The 19,973-nt window shown below is 37.3% G+C and overlaps 1 protein-coding gene across 1 annotated transcript; it reads right to left on the reverse strand.

The window, feature by feature from the left end:
• Nucleotides 1-334: 334 nt before the first annotated feature.
• On the reverse strand, nt 335-19,972 carry LOC139138122 (AP-1 complex subunit mu-1). The gene is made up of 10 exons (XM_070706344.1): nt 19,781-19,972; nt 17,914-18,070; nt 16,797-16,864; nt 13,593-13,723; nt 12,772-12,916; nt 12,428-12,554; nt 8,945-9,087; nt 6,823-7,053; nt 3,016-3,141; nt 335-2,486 (listed from the first exon to the last, which is right to left on the reverse strand). The coding sequence occupies exons 1-10, from the start codon at nt 19,820-19,822 to the stop codon at nt 2,388-2,390; spliced, it is 1,269 nt and encodes a 422-aa protein (XP_070562445.1). The 5' UTR covers nt 19,823-19,972; the 3' UTR covers nt 335-2,387.
• Between the last annotated feature and the right edge of the window lies 1 nt (nt 19,973).

The raw sequence follows: 19,973 nt of genomic DNA on the forward strand, positions 1-19,973 counted from the left end.
TTGGTCCCGGTAAGAAGGGGGTTCAGGGCCGATGCAAATTCACCTGTGTGGAAACGTTGAACTTTGACAGGTCAAAGGTCACAAAGGACGGTAAATGTACGTAAGCCAAAAGTCAGGTACCGGTAAATGTGGGTAAGTGCAGACACGGCCCAAATCTATTCCCCAAAAGACAATTATTTTACGTCTGCCCAAATTTCAGTTGGAGTGCAAATGTGAACAAGATGTTGTCTACATCATTCACAGATTAGAGAACATGTAACATTGTTTCCTTCTTAGAAGTAGGTGGATTTGTCGGAATTTGCTGAGGGAAAAAAAAGAACTTCATGAAAAGGTATTCTGCAACATCTTCCTCTTTATTTGTCACTGTATAAGCTTCAACTCAAATGAATGCTTTTGTGAGTACTTTATGGGAGTTGGTTACCCTACCAAATTCACTCTCTGGGCATTATTAGGCTCCAGGTGTGCTCCTGACAATATACCTATTTTTGAATAAACACCCGAGGCCCATTATCATAAAACTCTGGTATGATAGAGTTATATTTGCGGAATAGCACAATTGGAACATGTCCTAGCTTTCAGTTTGAGAAATATCCCTTTTATATCATTTCATGGTAGAATTTCAATATACTGTTAATACTAATAGCACCACCTACATCAGTGGGTTTACCACTCGGCTTTGACTAGTTCACTCCACATGTCTTTAACTGGTCACAATCAGGTGATATACTTGTCGCTGGTGGTGGTTCATTGCTTAATTCATCCTTTGGTATTGACATGTAGAAATTAGACGTGAACTGAAAATTTGAAAATTTTGTGTTCAACATCTCTTGGTGGGATGTCCTTCTCTGTAGTTCCGACATCTGTCATGCAATAGGAGTATTTGGTAGGCAATCATGTCATGGTGTACTAAATGTATGGTGGATTGTCATCACCAGCTGTAAAATGACAATGTCACTGTGTGCATAAAGTACCATTGACCAAGTTTAGAATGGTGTGAAAGAGATTCTACGAAGAGATACCACGATAACAAAACTTCATAGAGGTTACAAAAGTTGATTTGTATGTACTCCTAGAACATACTCACTTTACTGACCACTGTGCTATATGTAGTGGACATGAAAATTTCTGTTGACAGGGCAATGTGAAGGGTTATCTTAAGATAACATTTACAATAAAAGGCTCCCAATAGGCACTTGAAGTTCTTATCCTGTTTATGGTACAACTATTAGGGTCATTACTTTATTTCTACAGATTACCTTTATTTGGTAATTTGCGTGATATTAATGATTCTTGAACATTCAGAAATTTCCTAATAATCATGGTAGACACAGTTATTACACAAGTTTTGATTGGAGTTTGAAGTTATAGATATCAAGAGCTAGCCAATCACACCTGGTGTTCTACGAAGTTATAGAATACAACAACTTTGAACTCTATATTTAACTACCACATTTTCACAGTGTATGTACATGAAATTCTTGGCTCAAATAAATGGAATTGAACTTGATGCAACTCATATCAATAAATGATAAACAGACAACAACTGAAGAGTGACAACATACATACATTGATTACCAGTAAAAGCCAAAGAGTTTTATCATTGCACATAATTCTTTGTGGAAGGGGCAGGGGGGGGGGGGGGGGGTTCTGTTCTGAAAAGTTTTTTCTAAAATAAGCCAGACAGAGTAAGTTTTAAAGAAAAATCAGGGAATTTTTTAAATTTTTTCACAATGGCTGAAAGAGTCTAACTACAGTGACTATTGATGTATTTGTTCATACAAATAACAAACAATGAACAATCCATTGTTGTATATGATAGAAACCAATGATACGCTTGAACTTGACTGACCTAGAAATTAATTCAATACATTGCATGCACAAATAAACACAGTGAAAATCAACATACATTTGGTAATTACAGAGTGAACTTTTGTTTTTCTGAAAACCGCAGCTGTGGAAAAATTTGGCATATTCAGTTATAGTGATGGATTTCAAAGAGAATATCGACTTTTTTACAAGCAATCACAAAACACTACATATTTCTTGTTTATCTGTAATGCTTGATTGTGTACAAATCAAAACCCTCATCACAGCCCTTATTATGAACATTTTGATAACTTTGACCAAAAATATCAATTTGGAGTAGATTCAAAAATCAGACTATAGTATGCACATTAAAACAAGCAACTTTTCACTAGTCAATGGGAGAGGGGGGTGTTTCAAGAAAAAAATGATACTCAAACAGTCTGAGCTATTGATAAACTGAGATCAGATTGAACAAAATGGACTACTTGAAAATGAATTACATGAAATGTATAAGTATTTACTAAAATTTGCAGTCTGTTAATTGTGTGTACCTGTATACGTGTCAAACAAGTATAGTTAAATCAGTGAGTTCTTATTTGGTAATCTCCGTTCTGTGTGATGTAGCGGACCCATGGAAGTGCTTGATAGCCAGATTTCTCAATTATCTTCAAGTAGCGAACCTGGGAGAAAAAAATGTTGGTCAGTTTCTTTCCACTTATGCAGGTTGTTGTAAGGACAATTAAAATGTTATCGTAACTCTCTACAATGTTCATACCCTTTCCAGCCAGGCTGGTCACTCTACAATGTACATCCCTTTTCAAACCAGGCCGTTGGCCATACAATGTACATTCCTTTTCCAGCTAGGCTGGTCACTCTACAATGTACATCATTTTTCTTGCAAGGCCTGTCACAACACCACCTACAACACCTCCCCCCCATCCTGCCAACTCAATGCAAAGCAGTAATGAGCCATACTATACAATTCTTGAACTGAACTTAAGTGGTACATTGACAGAATAAACATATTACTTTGGTGATATGGTATCTGAAGAATACAGCTTTCTATAAAATGAAATCTGATGTTTATCCCCAACATTTTTGTCTCCAATCCTGCAAAAACAAACTTTCTGTGCCCACCTGTATGCCAGATTTTGTAAAGTGTGCGATCTAAAACCCATAGAGCATGTCAGAAACCTTTCATTTACTTACCTGTATACCTGATGTTGTAAAGTATGGAATTTCAAATCGACACTGGATTGGTGGCGTACCCTCTTTTTCTTCCCTTTCAACACTTGGAAGACTAAAATGAGCTCTCATTAGGTATTCCTTGCCTCCCTGGCAGAAACAAAGAAGGTATGGACAGGCAGAACAATTAATAAACACATACTGTAATAACTTCACCAACTTGAAACATGCACAAAATACATCACTCTATATTGATTGATACAGCTATATGAAGTGCCATTTGGAATATCATTGGATTTAAAAATCTTTCTTTTTTGTAAGCCATTGTTGTTTGATCCTATTAAACTTTCCTGAGAATTACTTCAACATTCACTCCATACCAGCACACTTCTTAAGAATGGATGGATGTGTCACCTTACAACTGAACACAGGGCTGTCAATTATAGCCGGTCACCGGCGGCAAATCGCCGTCTGACACAGGTCTTGCCGCCGCCTGTTTTCCCTATTCAAGGCCTGCAGTGATGATCTTGACACACGTTATGAATTCTTTCCTGTCCCAATTCTACCGTTGGCTGCGCTGTGCTACAGAAGCGCATCCCCTAAGGCTCGTTGGTAGTCGATTTCTGATTGGTTTCAATCGGTACTGTCAAAAAGGTTTGCGTGTTCTGATTGGTTTTCGGACGTACACGATCGATATGGCTACGAAAAGAACGACAGCCACGTTGGATTTATGGGTCCAAAAAAGACCCTGAGAGGCTTACACTAGCTCTGGATATAAAAGTAATGTTCATATTTGTAAATCATTTTATTTTCCTGAGGAATTTCAGTGATCGGGGGTTCAATCCATCAGTGGTATAGCATGCAATGTAGATTTCACGCCGCGTCTGAGCAAAGTGCCATAGCATTACGTGTATTTAGCGACTGGAATTTTTGATTTGTTTTCCCGTTTGCAGACGTGAACACTCTTTACAATGAGTAAGAATCGTTTACTCAGCGCAAAAAAAACTTTGTGGGGATTGACATAATTTTTAGTGAGTTTTGACTACCACTGGATTTGTTTGCACCAAGCCGTCGTTCTATGAAATGTATTCTTACGGTAGTAGGTAGGGACTGTGGTCGTTTCGAAGGCTCGAGTATTGAAGTTTAATAAATATTTTCCGACATCCAAAATCTTTCCTCAAAGCAAATATCGGTATTCCGATCCTTCAAAATCATTTACCAAGACCAACATTTTTTAATGTTTAGGGCAATCACAAAATTTAGCTAGGCTTGACTGTATAATTTCGCGGTATCTTGCACGTACGTATGGCAGTAAACCATGTTTTGAATATGGATATATCATGCATGTAGTGAGCCTACCCACTTGGCTGGCGTGGGTTTCGACAAAACTCGGACTACTGTGAGGGATATCAGAATAGATAGTCATCAGGAGAAAAGATTTGATCGTTAACTTTCACGCGCAATGATTTACTACGTAAATAAATCAACATATTCTCAATCTTGTTGACTGAGAGGCCGACGGACAACGAAGCCACGCAATTTCATTAGCGGATGTAAACTTGAGTATGTAATTGTCTGTATGACGTAGCATCTACTAAAATTGTCTCTGGTAATGGTCTCGTATTTACCCTATTACATTTGTAAATTTTCACACTGGAAATTCATAGCCCGTAACTCTGAGGAGAGGTCTTGAAACAGACAAAATAAAATTACAGCAGTATCAACCAGACGCAGATTGGAATTTTTTGTCGTGACGTTATGACATCAGTTTTGCAGTGGGGACAATATTTTTTTTTAATTCTAATACGATTAGCTGTTTTTGAATGGGAACGTATTACAATTATTGATTTACTTTCTGCAGATGTTGTTTCTTAAGAAATTTTTTCTGCAGGTGTAGTTTCTAAAGCTACATCTGTAGAAATAGTTTTTGCAGATGTAGTTTCTGAAGCTACTGTTTCATCAGCCTGAGAATCACACAATATTGAGGTATTGTCATCAGGTACTGCCATACAAGCCTTGGGCTTAGATGAGTACTCCAGTGATTCTGATTATGGTTCAGATTATGATCTTTTATTAAGCAGGTTGTAATTCAACAGAATTTGTATGCAAACAATAATAACCTGGTGTATCAATAAACATATAAACTCTGTAATACTTCTGTTTGTCTTTCATAATTTATTTCACAAGATTCAATTTCATGTTACTTTTGATACTTCAGTTACGATAAACTTGACAGTAAATTGCCCTCAAAAGTGCCACCACAGGCCACCAATTGAAGATGAATAATTAGAAAAGCTTCAGCTTCAGGAGGGGGGACACCCCCTCCTGGCCTCCCCCGCGTGCGCTTGCGCGCACGCCTTGCTTCGCTTCGCTCCGCACAAGGCTGTACCCTCCTGTTCTTTCACTTGTACCCTTCTATTCTGAAAAACATTGACAGCCCTGGAACAACTCTGTTTTGAACTCTTCACAATGTAATGGCCTGGCTAATGAAGTCATGAAGGTGTATCTTACATAAAAACATACTGAAAATGGTACACTCATACTGTATGGTATTCTAATCCTGGAAAAGGTATTACTGTACCGGAAGACCATTATTCCTGAAATGCAGCGTTGAATGAGTGTTTTGGAGTATCAGGATCAATATTGTATTACTTTATCTAACATGCTGTCAGATATCGAGTTAATTCACATGTAGCAGCCTTAATCTTTCAAGTGTTCAAACCTTTTGGCTGTGATTGTTTTTACAGTTAAAATAAGAGACAATATATCAAACAGCTATTCTGCAAAAGAGATAACTTTTATACACCACCAGATAAAACAAAGCAATACCTGTGCAGGGTTTGCCAAATTACACATGTAGAGAGTACAAACAAGAATGGCACAAGTTGCCAACTCATGGTAATGAGTTCACATCTGTTATTGAATGGATATGCTTGAGTGATTGCAAGGTCTTCAGGCTCTTCAAAAGCCTAACAAAATTAAACTGATTCTAAAAATTCAGATGAACACCTGTAACTGCCAAAAGTAGCCAAATAATCTGTTCATGCTATCAAGAATCATCAGAACCAAGACGTAATTTTTTGCAACATCTGGTACCCTCTACAAAGGAGGCAGTTTAAGTGTCGTGAATTGTATTACATCGAACGGTTTGTGGCCAATTTTTTTTCCACAACTACAACGTGGGGCTGGATAGTAGCATAATTTATGATAAGCTCACTTTGGTTTCTGAACTGTAAATTTTTTTTAGAGTAAATTTGTTTAGTGAACTTTGGCTGATGAATAACCAGTATATAGGCTGATTGGAGCTAACCACAAACAAACAAACATAGCAAAGTATCAACTTTGAATGAAAGCTTTGATAATATAGAACTGTTAACCTGCTAGTATGATTTCATGGTACGTCAAACAAGAATATTTATTGACAACCTTGTTCTTTACTGTGCATTTATTTTCATGACAAAGTAGTTAATCTGAAAGCTATTTTCACCGGACTATCATTCAAAGATTTTCATGAAAAAGTAAATTGATTTTGTCCTTTCAAAAAGTTAAATTTGTAAATTCATTTAAATTTCTTCATGAACATAACAAATTTGATCATGAGACCACTTTTGTGCATATTTATTGTAATGAAATTTTATGCAAATTAACTAATATGCTATGAACATATTTTGGGGCAGGGGGAAATGGCATTACACTGCTGCAAAGCTACTACACAACAAACAGCTGCCCATGGACAGCTTGACAACTCTGTCCATGGACAGCCAGCATTTCCAGTTTTCACGTATGACAGTGTGACTTCAATGGGTTGGTTAAAGTCAAAATGGAACTTACTGGGAATGATTTGACGGTCCACAGGACAGCGTTCAATTCCGGAATGTACTTGCAAGAGCCCACTGTAGTCTTGAACTTGGGTGAATCTGCATCACTTGGTACAGGTATAATGATCTCTACATTGTTGGCAGTTGATCTGCGTTTGAACTGACTTTTTGCTTTGATCATGTACTCAACTCGGCTGTGAGAATGTCGTTCTATGACAGACTCTATCCATATCAATGGTTTCACCTGTGACAGAAATGACAGATCAATATCATGAATGCAGAACAAGTTCAAAATATCATACTATGATGAGGCTCCCATATCCTGATCCTGGATTCATAAGTGTGAGGTATTTATCTCTTAGATATTTGGCATTTGTTGTGGAAAACATTAAAATACTCAGTTTCCATAAACATTTATCATCTAGATTTTGAGGACATTTGTTTCACATTGTCTTCAAAACAGATAGGAATGAATTGGTAATCTATTTTTCATAACAGTGGATTTCAGTCTAACTCCACAACTATCTGTGTAAGACAAGAAATTGTACGTGTATGTATGATACCGGTCTAAATCATAAATTGGAGTATCACATCATAGATCAAAGTCACCAACCAAAGTTGTACGTGTATGTATGCAGGGCTCGAAATTAACTTTTTTCCCTGGTAGTCCCATTGGGCTACCATTTTCTGAAGTTAGTAGCCCAGTGACAAGGTTTGGTAGCCCATGCATGAATGAAGGTTTTTTGTAAAGGATATTTTTATTTATATCTAGACAATGAAAGATTTATTTTGCATGATTCTATCCAGGAAGTGAATTTTCTAGTCATTTGACATCAATACCTGCAGATCATAGCCTTAGGAGAACAGTATAGCATGTGTAGTGGACAACGGTGACGCCTCAAAGTTAGACGACCTATTCACACATACGCAGAGCTTATATGCAAATTTTGATGTTCGCCATGACAACGACTTTTCACTTAGCACGTGTAAACATAGCATGGCTAAAATAGATTGGCTATGAATTTCAGGATGACAACTTGGTACAGTCATGTTCCCAATACTTTCGTGGCAATTTTGGCTATATTTCTCCACCATAGTACACTATCATTGGATGATCTCATACATTTCGGAATTCAAAGCCTAATTTGTGGATGGCCCGACAACTTTTTCTTTGCAGTTTGAATAATTTGTGTTCAATTGAGATTGATACATTGTGATTAAATAACTACGAAAATGAATTTTCATTGGCCACCATTTCCCAAGCTTGTCATCCAAGTACATTAGTTCAAATAATGATATTTTATTGAAAGTTTGTCACAACAAATTCGACTGCACTGTCGCCTTTTAACTTGCATAACAACAAAGTCAAAGTCTGGATTTTCTGTGTCCAGCTGAGTTGACTGTATGAGCGTCGGTCATCTCACAGTGATCAACACCATGTCGTCCGCTAAGTAATTTCATGTCCAAGGCTTTGGTAGTCCGTGTGGGCTACCATTTCATGGGTTTTGGTAGCCCCAGGGAAAAGTTGGTAGTCTGTGGACGCGGGACTACCACTAATTTCGAGCCCTTGTAGGGTACGGTATAAATCATAAATTGGAGTATCACATCACAGATCAAAGTCACCAATTTACTCATTAATTGCTGCAAACCTGAATGAGGTGAGTCTGTCTAGACAGACAGCTTGTCAATAAATTGCATGTATGTGAAAAGTGGAAAGATTTCAACTTCTTTGCTAAAAATCTAACACAGTGAGTTATGGTGCTGAAATCTAACACAGTGAGTTGTTGAGCTACACATACTTGTCTTTAACACAGTGATCGTGGCACTAAACTTCCTTGTCAAACATAGTGACTTATGGAGCTAAATATCCTTGTTCAACATAATGAGTTGTGGAGCTAAACATCCTTATCTAACACAGTGAGATGTGGAGCTAACCACCTTTGTCTCACACAGTAAATTGTGTAGCTGGACTGAACCCACTGTAAGTTAAATGTATGTCATCAACCTAGATGGAAATGTTTGTGATTTTCCATTTGACCACATTGAGATTACAAGGTAACATTTTCATTTACCAACGTCTTTTCATGATAGATTCTTAAAAATAATGAAGGTTCAATGGTTGTACTCAAACTTACGTGAGTATTAAGTCTGTAGGACATGAGTTCAAATTCACCATCTGGAGGTATGAAGGAGATCGTTCTGTCATTTTCGAACCGTGATAATCGAACACATTGATGAAACTTGACATCTTCCAGCTCTACTGATTTACTCTTTGTTCCTGCAAAATACAAAATGAATTTGGACTAAGCAATGTGAGAGAACATTGATTTTTAAAAGTGACTGTATTGAAATCTAAGTCCACATTAACTATGATAGTGGGACCACTAGAGTTGGTATAAGTTCATGAAACTACAATCATATTTGTTTCCCTTTGACTATCTATCAATGAAAACCAAACTAAGGAGAGAAAGGAGAAGCTGGTACATTCATAAACTGATGATCTATGCAGCTGACAAAATACAATGTAAATAATGTCTGTTAATAGATGACACAGTCCCCGCTTGTCTGCTTGGTTATAATCTTTGGTGTCTTGGTTGCTGTGGAATGACCTTGATGCAAATTGCATGAGGCCTATGATTTGCAAACTAATGTTATTTGTAGAATGTTCTATGAATGACCCATTTCTGTGGGTATTGACTGCTGATGTCAGTTTTTAATAAGTTGATTATTTTTACACTGCCTTGAAATCACACAAACATGCAGTTTTAATGATTTAAACAAATGTTTCCTGAGTGAACTTTAAAAACATACATAGCAAAAGTCAATGGAATTGCACAGGCAATTTTGGGCGAAATATGGTAACAGTGTAATGTCATTAGGAAGAAACTGCCCCAAAATAGAAATGTGCAAATTTAACCATTCTTTTACTTGATTTGACTTACTTCACTCACGGAGATGTTTACAGCAGTCAAACGGGCTGTTATCATGGGAAGACGAATTTTTGACCAAAACTGGCAAAGAATGCCCGAAAAATATGAATATGCAAATGTCAACAAAATGTGAACAAATCTCACTGAGAGAAGACTTTTCTTTTTATTGCCCCATAAATACAAATATGCAAATTTCAACACAATCTGAACAAGTATTTTCTGTTCTGGTCTGTCTCTGTGACAAGTTTTTTTCAAAATTTGAACAAAATCAGTTCACAGATGTTTGATTTGCGTTATGGTTCAAAGACATGAAAAAATACCACAATTATACGGTGTCGCTCAAATTTGATCAGAATTGGTACATACCAAAGATCAACAATAAGTGTTATTTCTATCTGTTCAGTTGTCTGTACGTTGATGTTATGACAATTTCTGCACAGTACAACCAGAAAAACAACAAGAAAATTTTAAACCAGAAAATTAAGAATGACAAAAGTAAATAAGGTCTGAAACTTTAGGTACTAAAGGTCAACTTTAGCAACATGCATAGCAGAGAATCTTTAACCATGGATGTACAAAAATAGACATCCATGGTTTCAGCAGATCTGTTAATATGTCACAGTTCATAAACAATGACAGGAAATGACCAATTAGCTGTTTCAGTTACTGCTACCACTCCCAAACATAATAGGTACCCTGCATACAAATAGGTTAAAGGTCAAAATCCTCTTATTCAGATGTGTGGGCTGATTCAGTTCACTGCCACCACTCCTGCACACTTGCAGTATTTCCCTTTTTCTTACCTCATTTGCACATTTTTGACACTGATGTGTTCATTTGAACAAATTCACATCTCAACCCCTACATCTACCTGTACACCAAATACTGAGCTCTTTTTGGTATTTATATATAAAACCAAATATGAGCTAAAAAATTGCAAAAAAAATGACCGCATTGCGGTCATATTCAAACTTTTCGCAAAAAACTTTACATGCATATGTAGGTCATAGTGCTTTGCCTTTGTGCCAAGTTTGAACAAAATCAGCACATGGATGTTGGAGTTATGGTTCAAAGACATGAAAAATCGCAAAAAAAATCGCCCCTCGCCGCCATATTTGATCGTATCACTAAATAAATTGACATACACATGTAGATCATAGTGCTTTCCTTTTGTCTCAAGTTTGAACAAAATCAATTCACAGATGTTTGAGTTAATATTCAAAGACATGAAAAATCGCAAAAATATGGCCACCTTGCGGCCATATTGAATCGTATCGCAAATAAATCGATGTGCATCTGTAGGTCATAGTGCCATGCCCTTGTGCCAAGTTTGAACAAAATTGGTTCAGCAGTGTCTGAGAAACTGTTGATGACGGACGGACGGACGCACGCACAGACGTCCCCGGGGACTAATAATGTCTGTTAATAGAAAACACAGGTATACCAAGTAACCTCAAACCTAGATTTTCTGTTTGATGTCTTAATGTTTGTTGATTATGGTGAAACTACTGGATGAAATAATAAGTACTCAGTCTCCATATAATACAGCGATAATACACGTCATTTGTCCATAAGGCAGCAATGATTTCTGCTTGACTGTTTTTACAACTATATCTATCACAATCTTCAGGTAAATGTTTTACAGTGACTCAGAAAATATGTTCATTCTACAACAATCTCCTACTTAATCCTCTTTCTACCAGGCTCCATAGACAAACCATAGAAATAAATACCATGTGGGAGAAAGAGGACTAAACTTCATCTGTGAAATCACCAGAAACAAGTCGTCCCTTAGGAATATTAATTTGTCAATCTGCATCAGTAAAAGAATACAAATGTGATTGTAAATGCAGTTTCCAAGTCCAGAAGTGCCAAACAAGCAAAAGAATGTTTGCTTTTTCTCTTTGAATAGAAGTGGTTACATATCCTGAAAGTGCCTTGTGTTCAATGGGATAAGAACATGGTAAATACAGAAATGGCTGCAGCGGGCGCTATCACGTACAATCTTTCATGACTACTTGATTATGTTCAAAGTATACTAAATGGGGTAGACTTCAATGTGCCTGTGGCTGGCAAGAGTTGTTTTGACAAGGTCACGTTTTGTAGAGGATGACAATGGTGGTGATGAAACAGTCTTAGGATAAAAATTGAGGCAGGTATCTTTGTAGTAGTGGTGAACAAGTTTTCAATTAAAGTGGTCGTAGAGGGCGCTACCATGTAATCATGAAGGAGAGATTGGCGTTGTGGTCTAAATCAGGTGGAGGGACCGTGTCTAAATACACTTGATTGGGTTCACTTGAATGTGCCTGTACAATTCTCAAAGCTGAATTATTGACAGGTTCCCTAGGTTTTGTAGAGGGCAATGGAATTGCAGTAAAATACTTCTGCGATAGAAATCGAGATGAATATTACCCATTGCCGTAATGAAAAGCATGCAAAGGTACAAACATGCATTTCACTGCACTGCATATGTGTAAACGATATATTTAAATACATGATCAACAACAACTGGGTTCTGTAATGATGAAAAATACTACATGTCATTTTATATGCAATCATGTAAAATCAGAACAAATATCTGCGGGACATGAATGGACAGAACCCAGTCTGAAAGTCCTCCCCCTCCCATGAGACTTTGTCAGTAGGGACTAACAATAATCTGTGAATCCACAGTTGATAAATACTTACGTCCAGTATTCTCAAAAAGTATTTTGTCATTTAATCCAAGTCTTAGTTCTGGCATTCCACTGAGAAACACCCTCATTTTGACTGCACCAACAATTTCACTGCGTAAGACATTGGTATTAGCACTCACCTATGGAAAAAAGACAATTCATTCACTCTTAGACATAAAGTTACAATGTTTCTTCACAGAAACTGATACAATGATTCTGTGACCAAAAAAGTTATTACCTTTCAGTAAAGGATCATGGGTATATGACTTTCTCACAATGGATGGATAGTCTGTATATGTCATTTATATGAATGATTGTTACTATACTACATAATGTTGCTTGCATGCATTTACTTACAAGTAAATTGACGGATTCAACAACATCTAAAAACACTTCATTTTTCCTGTATTTAATACCCTCTGATCGCCATGATACTGCATTGGTCACCGCCATCGGAGGCCTTGGTGCAATTTCTAGTTTGTGTCCTTCTTGTGTGATGTATCTGAAACAAACAATGAGTATTAAGGATGCGGTTGAAAAATCTAGTGGAAGATTGAATTCCAATACATGTGTTCTGTATGAGGACGACTACATACCTAATTCATTTTAAGTATGTTACTTATGGTGATAATTAAAGTATATGCAATGCATATTGCATCTAAAGATGTCATGAAGTTTATTCCAAAAATTGTCAATAGTGTTCTGTCTACTTGTTTGTGAAATTATAATATACTTTGAAAAGAGAACTGTACAACAGTCACTATGGCAGTGAGTCAAGTACAGTATTACTGAAATACACAGTGGTTTGCGCTGAACCTTTGGAAATACGGTAACAAGACACACTGTCTAAATTAAGAACTTTCCAAAACTTTCAGCTGTAACTATTGTCCAGGCTGTCATATTGGTCAACAGCAGAGAAATCAACTCAGCAAACGTTGACACATTATCTGGAAGGGGGGTCACAGATAGTCAAAACAACAACATACATCCACACTCATCCCGCTAATGTCCCACATCATTTGTAGATGTGGGTCACAGAGTTCATTTTGATCGATTACCCAAGACAGTTACACCGAATCATATTGGCAACTCCTCAATTTAGACCATGATGTCTACACTGAACACTGTAAGATAGGTGTGTATCACTCCAAAACTGTATTGCATTAAGATGCACTTACTCTTGAAGGATTTTGCTGTCTGTGGTCTGTGGATATCCAAAGTCAATAAGTTCATCTAACAATTCATAAATAAGCACAAAGTTATCCCGGATACTCTCCTCTTCAAGTTCTTTGAAGTATTCACAAAACACCTAGATGTGTGGAACAGTGAAAATGTATGGTATAACTGGTAAGGTTTAAAAGATTGAATTGATCGTCACAAATTGTGCAACCATTCTCTCTTATGTAAAAATCAGATGGATATTTTAGATATCAATTTAATGCAAAGTCAAAATATGACAACAACAGAATAATGCATACTAACGAAGGATTAAGGTGTTACACTATTCTACATAAACATGAAGTGATGTGCAAGTCAATATTTGTATTTCAAGTGAAGTATGCTGCAAGAATAAAGATTAATGGACACAGAATCACTCCATACTAATAAGTAGTGACTAAGAGAGTTTTCAAGGTTAGTATGAAGTACTGTGGTAGCTAGAGCCCAGGGCTCGAAAATTCTCGCCGCCCGACGCCCGTGACAAGTGAATTTTGAGTCCGGGCAAGTGAAAACAACATTCTCCCAGCCCGACGGACAAGTGAATTTCAATGAGGCCACTGTACGTACGCGCTGCCATTCTCTAGTTCTTTGAGTGTACCGCTTTAGATATGGCCGGCCGATAAAATAGCTCTGTTCTACTTGGTTACAAAATAGCAAAATATTGACGTCTTTGCACTCTTATGTTTTTCCATCTCATGAAATCAGGTCACGATGCCTCCTCAACAGAAAACTACAGCTTACAATGTTGTAGGCTAAGGGGCGACGTCAAAAGATCGATGTTTGAAAAAAAACTTAATTGCTTAAGTTTGGGGTGGGGGGTTTTTGGCCAAATTAATTTCTGTGCAGTCAAAAACGATTTAACGTCTTTTTGGCAAATTTTACGATTTCAAGGCTGTTTTTTGTACGCTAAAACCGATCCAGTCACCCGTATTTTTGTTACTTTATAATGGTTTTCAATTTTTATTTAATTCAATGGTACATTGTACGCTAAAACCGATCCAGTCACCCGTATTTTTGTTACTTTATAATGGTTTTCAATTTTTATTTAATTCAATGGTACATTGGTACGTCGTTTGAAAGAATTAGTACAGGGTATGAGTCCGCAATGTTTTTCAATTTTAGGTCAGTTAAGTTAGAAGGGGGGGGGGGGGTCTGAGGCCAAACTTAAGCAATTAAGTTAGATTTATTATGTTGAACTTTTGATGTTGCCCCTAAGGTGTTGAAACAATTTACCCTCCTTCCTACAAAGTTACAATGAATTGAAACACTTTACTCTCCTTTCTACAAAGTTACAAATTCCCTGGTACGTGAAGCAAACATTGTTGCTGTTTGATTCAGCATTGCGGTCCCTCAGTCCCTCATGGACGGACCGTGGTACAATACATCATGGAGGAATGATGAATATACACTGAGGCTTGGCTTTGCCTCCGTGAGTCCCGCGTACCGGTCGTCCTTTTTAGTCCAAGTTTTATTTACTTTGCTTGAATCAAAGTTTGGCCTGTAATTACTCAGTTTGATAGTAAAAACCATTACTTCAAAGGAAACTTTCACAAACAGAGTCAGAATACAAGGGAAAAGGAGAAAAATTTGAGGTTTCTGAAAGGTCAAATCTGGGTCATCTTATGTGATGTCATGAATAAAGACGCCTTATATACACAATTATGGTTCAAAAGAAACCACCTAGGGAGGTCCAATAGGTACAATCTTACGGCTGACTTGCAGCGTGTTTGCAAGGTTATATCTGATTGGTCGATTGTCATTATTCAAAGCAAACTTAGGGAGTTTATTTTCATTATTCAATTATAATGGTGAGATTCTGCCAACCAATTGGATAAAAGCTTTCAAATCGCTGCAAGTCGCCCCCAATCTTATGATAAAAGGTAATTTCTTGGTGCTTTCCAATTTAATGGCATTTAGCTTGACTGTCAGTTTAAATTAAATTTTATTAACAGTTATGGCAAAGGGAAATTTTCAACAGTAGTTGCAGTAAGCATATCCATTTCAATCATCACATTAATATTTCTGCAGAGCCCTCCAGTTTAATGATGTAATAGTGAACATCACTAGACATTTCTTGATGATATCAAAATATCAAATGAAAATGTTCCTGGGCTACAATGTTATCATTATCATTAAAACTATTATTACTCTTTAAAACATTGGGAAATGAATTGAACAATATCATTGTGGCTTGTTTTAAAGGATAAATGCTGAGGATGCTATTGAGCCTGCTTGATCACAACTATGACACAACACCACAATACTTGTATCTACACTGTCACTATGCTACCGAATGCTTTCTTCTGCATGGAAAATTGTATTTGTGTGGCTAACAAAACACTAACTCAATGCTGCAGAAGTATTCTATATCTGTGGTAATACACTTCACATTGTTAGTTTATGAACATACCACGTGGTAGCAGTAAACTAAATGATACTGAAAGTTTCATGTGGGCACAATTTGACACAACACCGGTGGCCAATTTACTTCCCCTTAGTGCACCTACCTGACTTGCCTATTAAAATCAGGTACCAGGTCATGATGACACACAATGAAATGCACCGGTGTTGTTTTATTGAAATACATTACATGTCCCCCAAAAATTTAATTGGTCCCCCATTAAGACCTACTATGGGTCACTGTGTGCCCATGCTAGCAAAAGCTGGCTGAAACACTGTGTATGTGCACGTTACATAAGATAATATTTTTGATACACAGAATAAGGACACAAATTTCTCAGTAAGTTACAGCTATTGTTTCTTTACAATAACATTAATAAAACCATACACATTTACTCTTAAAATCATCTGAAATCAGGGCAAGTGAATTTTCTTCCGGACAAGTGAAATTGAAAATTCACTTGCCCTATGGCAAGTGAGTTTTTAAAAAAATTTTCGAGCCCTGTAGAGCCCTCAAGGAAAACTTTCAGATCATATCCAAAATATCTGTGTCCATATGTATCTTCATTCAGGCTGATTATAAAATCAGAATTCTATTTGACGCATTGTCCAGAACAACACAATTATTGTTAATACCCTCTACTTCGCAAAAAAGCTAAAATTTTAAGAATTACCGTAATTTTGAAAGGTCTGATTGACTGTGTAATCTTTAGACACAGTACTAATAGACTATACACTGTTGAAACGAGAGCTTGTAGACTCACCTCCACCATTTTGTGTAGTATACTGAAGACAAGGGCAACATTAGCATTCTTCTTTGTTGTTGCTACCACTGTATCAGTTAAGGTTGTTATTTCTGTTGTACAACAATGGCCTGGGCAACAAAATTCCCTTGAAATTTTTTGCAATTCTTTCTCAGATTACTGCTGTCCATATTTGAAGTTTGAGATTTAATTTGCCGTATAACAGTCATTCTGCTGAGTTCATATGTCACAGTATCAGGTTAAAACCTGCGAGGCATAACATATCCCACATGGTGCATTTAAACAATGACTTGTAAGTTTGAAGGTCCCTGAAAATGTTATACACATGATTTTCACGGACTTGAACATTGTATTTTTGTATACATTGTATTTTTGCAATTTTTTTTTCTTCTCGGAGTATGCGGAAATCAAATGCTCACAATTTGTAAAGTTAACACTGCCTGTATATGTAATGCCTCTTATTGAGGATAATTCCTAAAAAATTAGATGCCAACTTATCAGCAGCAGTGTAACTAGTAGGAGACTTTGCTGGTTTGTGAAAAGAAATAAAAATAGTTTTGTTCATTATCTCCATAGCTTTAACACAAAATCAAAGAAACAATCTTTTTTCTTTCAATAAATGACTGCTCAAGCCAAACACAATTAATACCCTCGGACTAAGGTTCAATAAGGGCATTCAAATCTTATACAATGTATCCTGGAATTGATAGTTATACAATGGATGACGTGAGTCCTATCAGAAATATTGCAAGCTTTCAATAAGACATTGTTAACTTAGCATTCATACATATTCCTGAGACTGTATTTATTTTAGTTGCAGCATGGATATCTGGTTATCTCTTATTAGGGGAAGACTGCATTAACTTGCATGGTACCTGAAACCTGGGTCCTTGCATGACCAACTCCGGTGACAAACAGAGGACTTTTAATCCCTCAAGGTGTGAATGTTCCATTGTTATATTTATCTCATCCAGCTGGTGCCATTGTAGTGCCTTTGTAGGAAAGGCAGGTCTGTGAAATTGATCCTCTGATAACTAAGTAGGGAAGTAGGGTATTCCTAAGTTAATGGAGCTTTCCCGTAATGTATTACTTCAGCGAAAGCTTTTGTAAAGGATACAATATAGATTATTATATTTTATGAACATGAATGTGTACTGTCCATGTACAATGATTGGTGACGTTAGACCTTCTTCCTCTCTTTCCATTAACACTGGCATGAATTTGTCAATGCATGACATGTCAACATCACCACGATAATTCCGTGATATCAATACCTGATGGAGGAAGGGAAACAAAATTTATAGAGTGGCAAATACATTGTCATGCTTTCAAGAATGTACAATGACAACTGGTCCAAATGTTACAACAGAAGTATACGGAAGTTTGAGTTAAAACAGTATAGTTAAGTTAACTCAAGGTGGTACATAAAATTGAAAAAAAAGTCTCTCTTTACATCTACATGTATTGAAAGTAAGGTAAGGGTTCCTTTACTTAGGCCCCTCGTACCTGAAAATTACTTTCATCACGAACTTTAATTGGAAGAAGCACATTAAAATTCAAATACAAAATTTGGAGGGGTTTAGAACTAGGGTTAGGGTTAACATACTTATAAAGAGTTGTATATCCTACCTAAGCAAAAATGGGTGGGGGAGTGGGGGCCTTAAAGAACTCTCCGAAAATTATCATCAGCTTCTGCCAGTACAATTCAAATGTAAGGCCCTCACAACCGTAAACCTCTTCCCATACACTACAGCTAATATGATCCATTGGACACAGGCGCTCCTTAGCTGGGTCGTCTGCTAAGTAGATCGATTTTCGGTTCGATTTATCGATCCCGTAGTCGATATGCCCGCCACTGCAACCTAAATACTCACAAGGTGTGCAACACAATCACTCAAAAAACACACCACCCGATTTGTCTACTGGCCGTGCGCTCACACAAAACATTCAGAACTACACTCCCATATACCTAGTTGGATCACAAATTTAACCATCTCCTCGAAAATCACGCCAAAGAGCGTGTTACTCGCGTCATCTTGAAGAAATCGGCCGTGTTTTGAGATCAAGTGGGGTGAAATGCAGCCTACAGAACGATTCTACCATATGATGTAATTTTTTCCACTGCTGATTGGCTAATCAACGGCCAAAACAAAGGTCACTGCAAGACGTCACTGGTGAAGTACAGTTGAACCAATCAGCAGTGGAAAAAATTACGTCATATGGTAGAATCGTTCTGTAGGCTGCATTTCACCCCGCTTAGTCTCAAAACACGGCCGATTTCTTCAAGATGACGCGAGTAACACGCTCTTTGGCGTGATTTTCGAGGAGATGGTTAAATTTGTGATCCAACTAGGTATATGGGAGTGTAGTTCTGAATGTTTTGTGTGAGCGCACGGCCAGTAGACAAATCGGGTGGTGTGGTTTTTTGAGTGATTGTGTTGCACACCTTGTGAGTATTGTGCAGTGGCGGGCATATCGACTACGGGATCGATAAATCGAACCGAAAATCGATCTACTTAGTAGACTAACCAGCTAAGGAGCGCCTGATCCATTGGACGAATGTCCACATGCAAAGCGTTCCTTGTACATGTACACGAAGATTTACCATGGAGGTAACACGCATACTGTCTGCATCACTGTACCATGGAGGGAAGGGATATGTTTGTACACATACAGTATACACAACGTACCGTACCACTGCCTGTAGGCTGTACGGCACATGAAACTGGGCGTGTGATGCCGGTAGTCATTGAATGTGAGCTAGACAGTTCGTAATCGTGTAGGACAACGCATGTCCCAAAGTTTAATCTAGGAGCTGAAGAACAACTATGATTTAAATAAGTACACAAGTCAAATTAAGAACAGAAATTAGGGCGACAATTTATTTCGCGACATCAGTGCAGTGATCTAGTGAATGACAACCATACATTGGCACCGGCAGCACTGCAGGAATGTGGTATCACACCCCTAACCATTGTACTCACCTTTCCCTTCATATCGAGGAAAAAGACCGCCGACACAGACATTTTGCCGTCTCTTTATTCCAAAATGTACCTTTGAAACTACGATAATAACACCTTTGCTTCAACTTGGCCCAGTATGGTGATTGATAAAGTACAACGTGTATCCAATTGTGTTTCCGGAAAGTAAAGATGGCGGATACATAGATGTTGCATT

Source organism: Ptychodera flava, chromosome 8 (assembly GCF_041260155.1).
Source record: "Ptychodera flava strain L36383 chromosome 8, AS_Pfla_20210202, whole genome shotgun sequence".
Taxonomy (NCBI): domain Eukaryota; kingdom Metazoa; phylum Hemichordata; class Enteropneusta; family Ptychoderidae; genus Ptychodera; species Ptychodera flava.